The 4822-nt window shown below is 35.4% G+C and overlaps 1 protein-coding gene across 2 annotated transcripts; it reads right to left on the reverse strand.

Annotated features, from left to right (window-relative positions):
• Positions 1-909: 909 nt before the first annotated feature.
• LOC146872276 (uncharacterized) lies at positions 910-3832 on the reverse strand. Of its 2 annotated transcripts, none has more exons than XM_085663662.1 (2): positions 3612-3832; positions 910-3361 (listed from the first exon to the last, which is right to left on the reverse strand). In XM_085663662.1, the coding sequence occupies exons 1-2, from the start codon at positions 3618-3620 to the stop codon at positions 1706-1708; spliced, it is 1665 nt and encodes a 554-aa protein (XP_085519788.1). In that variant the 5' UTR covers positions 3621-3832; the 3' UTR covers positions 910-1705. The 2 variants fall into 2 exon arrangements, with proteins under 2 accessions (XP_085519788.1, XP_085519787.1); XM_085663661.1 differs by having other exon boundaries at positions 911-3361; positions 3631-3832.
• Between the last annotated feature and the right edge of the window lie 990 nt (positions 3833-4822).

Here is a 4822-nt window from a genome sequence, read left to right on the forward strand (position 1 = left end):
TCCTTACGCATACAAAAGAAATTCACGGTTTGATACTTCGAAAGAACTTTTCACTTTCTCCAATTCGATCGTAACGATCAACCGACAGGATAGATCGGTTCAATCCGTTTGACGTCTGTTGGCATTGTTCATGAATAGGGAGGTATAATAACGATGATAGAAAGACAGAGAGACAGAGAGACAGAAAGACAGAGAGAGAGAGAGAGAGAGAGAGAGAGAGAGAGAGAGAGAGAGAGAGAGAGAGAGAGAGAGTTGGTTGGATATATATATATATAAAGACATTTATAAGAGATCGAGATCAGGTTCAAAAGAGTAGTAGCCGAGAAAGTAAGAGGCTTGGTCCATCCAACTTTATTTTAGACTTACACACATTCGCTCCACTTAAGAATGCGCAAAAATAAAACATAATAACTAGAAGTTAAAGCAAGTGCCTCTCACTCATCTGCCATACATATATCTATGCATATATGTATTTATGTATATAGGTGGTACATATATATATATATATATATATATATATATATGTATATGTAATATATACATTCTAAACGATCTATACATTCTACCGGAAAGTTTTCATCGCAAGATCGCGGCCTTACTTCCCCTTTCCATATTACTGTTATATTGAGCCGCACCCGAGCGATCAATTGCCAAGATCCAGATCTCTTCTTCCTTTCTACTTTACTCGTTACTATGATTCTCACTTTTACGTTATATTTATTTTACATACGTTTAATCTTGATATATACGATTAAATCTTAATTTTATTTTATGTCATTGTACCGACCTAACGACCTTATTTCTTTTTTGATTTTATTCGAATAAATAAATAACCTGATATTATATACGATACGAATATAACTAATTGAAAAAAGAAATAAAATAAAGGAACAAAGATGGAATCGGGATAAACAAAAACAAATGATTTATTGCTAATATAATTATGAAATAAAAAACAAAATACTCTTAAATATACATCAAATGCCGAAGGTATATAAATAGGGATAATAGTAGGTCATAGGTCAACGTGAATACATGTATCTAAAAATAGAGATCGGAAAGAGGAAGGAAAGGGGATGGGAGAGGGGAAGGGGTGGGGGGAGAAGGGAGCGGAGAGTAAAAATGTAGATATAGGCTCGTTATTCTCGTGAAAATCGATATTTTTTTCTACGTTAATAAACGTTCGCTAAATTCTGTTATTTCGTCGAGAGAAACGTGACGTGAATGCAACGTGAATGACGAGCCTCCTTACGTTTAATTAAACACAAAAAAAAAAAAAAACTTGTTCTCTCGTAAGAACATCATTGCGTAAATAAATCTATCGATAACGATAAGAAAAAAAAAAAGAATGAAAAACGACATATGAAATAATTCTATCTATTAAACATATACATCTGTACGCATTCTCTGTTTGTCATGTGCATTCGATTATTCATTTAATCGGAATAATTATTATAATTCGATGAATAATCAACAGAGAAAATTAAATATCGTATAAACATTTGTAAATTATTTTGCTTTTTCTAAAATCCTTTTAGATATGATTTTTCTTCGTTCTAACGAAGTCGAAATTAAAGAACTAAACATTAAATATATTAAAATATATAATAGTAGCACCATTTTTCTTTGTACTCCCCTTTTTCAACTTAATCGTAAAATCATATAACTCCGATCTCAATGATCCTCATTAAATTCTAAACAATGTTTAACCTTTATTACTTTGCTTCGCTCCAAATTCTACGTCGCTCGTGTTATCGTCGTATTCCTGAGTTTCATGATGATTAGTCGTTTGTTGAGGATGATAACTCGCATACTGATAACTGTACGTTTGTGGCGTTTGTACAGTAACAAAATTTTGAGTCTTGTAACCTAACGACGTTTGATCTTGTCCATATCCCTCCTCCTGCTTTCCTGCGGTATCGTCCAAAGAACTATCGTAATTTTGATTAATTCGAATATTTTCATTCTCGTAACCATCGTAATTGGACGATGGTGTTGAAACTGACGATTTAATGGATTTGTTAGGTGGTATATACGTTCCTTGTGATTGTTGTAAAGATACTAACGTTATTGGTTTACGAAGATATTGATCGTTCAAATATTTAGCACTTGTAGTTAAAGTGGTTGGTGTTGTTTCAAGGACTTGACGAGGGACAATTGAGCCAGAATTAAAGTTTTCAAGAGCATTTGGATTAACGACATAACTTAAGCCAGTCTTCGCGATCCCATTATTTACAGAAACAAAATTCTGCGCGTTATTGTTATCGTAATTATTTAAATTCCCATAAGACAACTCGTTAGCCTTGATCAATTGATTTTGTTTATTATCATACGTGGGATATCGAATAATTTGTCGAGCTGCATTCTCAGCTAGGAACTTCGCTAAAGTTTGTCTCATTAATTGTTCCAATTGTTGAGTTTTTGCGTATGTCGCTGCTATCGAATATTCAGTGTCGCTGGGTTGTGTTCTAATATTGACAATTTTATACGTTCCAGATCCAGAAGATTTTTCCCGAGGTTCGTTCGTTTGTTCCAATTGACTGTACGAATTGGCCACTTTGTAACTGCTCGATTGACTATCGAGATCGTTCGTATTCGAGGAGATATAGTTTCCGTCGTTCGTGTATTTTTCGCCAGAAGTACCTCGACTTTTATCATCCTTTTTAGACTTTTGAATCTTTTCACTTTTCTTCGAATCATTCTCGTAACTATCCTTGTCATCCGAATCTTTAGAATAGTCGGAATGTGGAAAAGGTGGAAGTGGCGGTGATGGGGGTGGGAAAAGAGCAGGTGCATAATAAGAAGGATAATAATAAGGCTGTTGGTAATAATAATTTGGAACAGGTACATATGGCGGAGGTTGGTATGGTGCTCCGGTATATGAGTTAGATGAATAAGGAGATGGATAAGCAGTGGTGGAATAAGACGAGGTAGTATAAGCTGTTGATGGGATTGAAGTGTGCGACGTAGAAGTAGTATAAGGATTTGTATAAGTATTATAAATGTTATAAGGTAAAGTCGAATACGAAGCAGTTGTTGTTGCCTGAGGATTATTATTGTAATAAGGGGAATAAGATGTCGTGGAGGACGAATAGGTTTTCTGATAAGGATCGTAATTAGGATAATAAGGATCCTTTTGATAATTACTATTGTAATTCGGCGTATATGAATCTTTTGCGTCAATTTTAGGAGCGTATAATTCTGCTGTCAATTGTGTCTCCGTTTCTTTTTCAATTCCTCTTTTTATTAACTTTGGATTGTAAGGATATATTGGAAATATTGGCAAAAAGGGCTCCTCGTTCGGGTCGTTGCCCTTTTGATGATTTTGCCCAAATGCAATTGGGCATAACAATAAAATGATCTGAAAGAACGTAAAGTATAACAATAATCAATCATTGTTATTTTAATACATTTCTTGTTCGTTTTCAATGCCATTTAAATTACGACATTCGATTAAATAACATCGTATCAATGATCATTATAAAAATTATTTGTATGAAATATTAAATGATGAAGAAAAATTAAGAAGAAGAAATAAATAAAGAAATATTTGATATCATAAAAAACCTGAATGATGATATTTATAATATAATTCAATAAAAGATTCTTACGAAACACATGAATACCAACCAATAATTCCATGATCGTAATTTGTCACAATAAATTATTCTGTCGATATACACGAGAAGAACACAAATTGATACATTCGATCGATTAATCTTATAGATCAACGATCGAAGATCTTAATACGATTTTATCAATCTATTAAATGACCTTTGTTGTTCCAACACTTTTTAATATTATAGGAATGAGATCAGTACGAGAGTTCGAAGACTAATGACGGATCGATAGACATTGAATTTCTCCTTTATACCCGTCCGCTTGAAAAATCCCGAAAACTAGTTTAACTTTTCTTTGATCTTATATGTGATACGTGTACGTAGCAACGCATACGCCCCATTCTCGGGTAGAGTGAAAATATATCGAATGCCTTCTCGATAAGAGTAGCTGTGAAGTAAAAAAGAAAAGGAAGAAGAGGAAGAGGAGAAAGAAAAGAAGGAGAAGGAGAGTCAAGCTTCGAGTAACTCGTCGTCATCGCCCAAGGGGGACAGACAAATCGTTGTCCCGAGTCACGTGTACTTGTTTGAGCTCGTCGATCCGGCTCAGCGGATCGAGAGGAAACGTGACAGACAGAGAGAAAGAAAGAAAGAAAGAAAGAAAGAAAGAGAGAGAGAGAGAGAGAGAGAGAAAAGAAGAAGAAGAAGAGTACGACGTGAAAGCTTTCTTTTACGGAAGACACAACTTCTTCCTGAGACTCAGTTAAAAACTCATAATTACTAACTGGTAACGTTTACGATAGAAAAGAATAGAATGGAGTATGGCTAGTTCAGTATTCAGGCACGCGACGTTAACTTAGTCAAAGACGAATGACCTCTGCCATAAAAATGTCCTACGAAAAATAATGGTTAACGATGGAATCGAATGGAAAGAAAAATAATCGAAAAGAAATCGCGAATCGAGGAAGTGGATTGTCCTTCGAGAGTCCTCCTCTCTTGGACAAGCCTTTCCAGTTCCCTCCTCACAGAGATCGGCTTTCAAAGTGTCGGGAGGTCTTGCTTTACTTTCACCTGCGAGTGCGTCTTTCTCTTGTTCTTTCTCTTTTTATTGGAGAGGGGAGGAGGGAGGGAGGGAGGGAGGGGGGAAATCATTACCGGAAGGTACCGACCACGCCTTCGTTAGAGAACTCGATCGATACAAACCACCACGCATCTTTCTCTCTCTCTCTCTCTCTCTCTCTCTCTCGTCTTGATGATCTTTTTTC

Source organism: Vespa mandarinia, chromosome 23, assembly GCF_050613455.1.
Source record: "Vespa mandarinia isolate Hongniang chromosome 23, ASM5061345v1, whole genome shotgun sequence".
NCBI classification, from domain to species: Eukaryota; Metazoa; Arthropoda; class Insecta; order Hymenoptera; family Vespidae; genus Vespa; species Vespa mandarinia.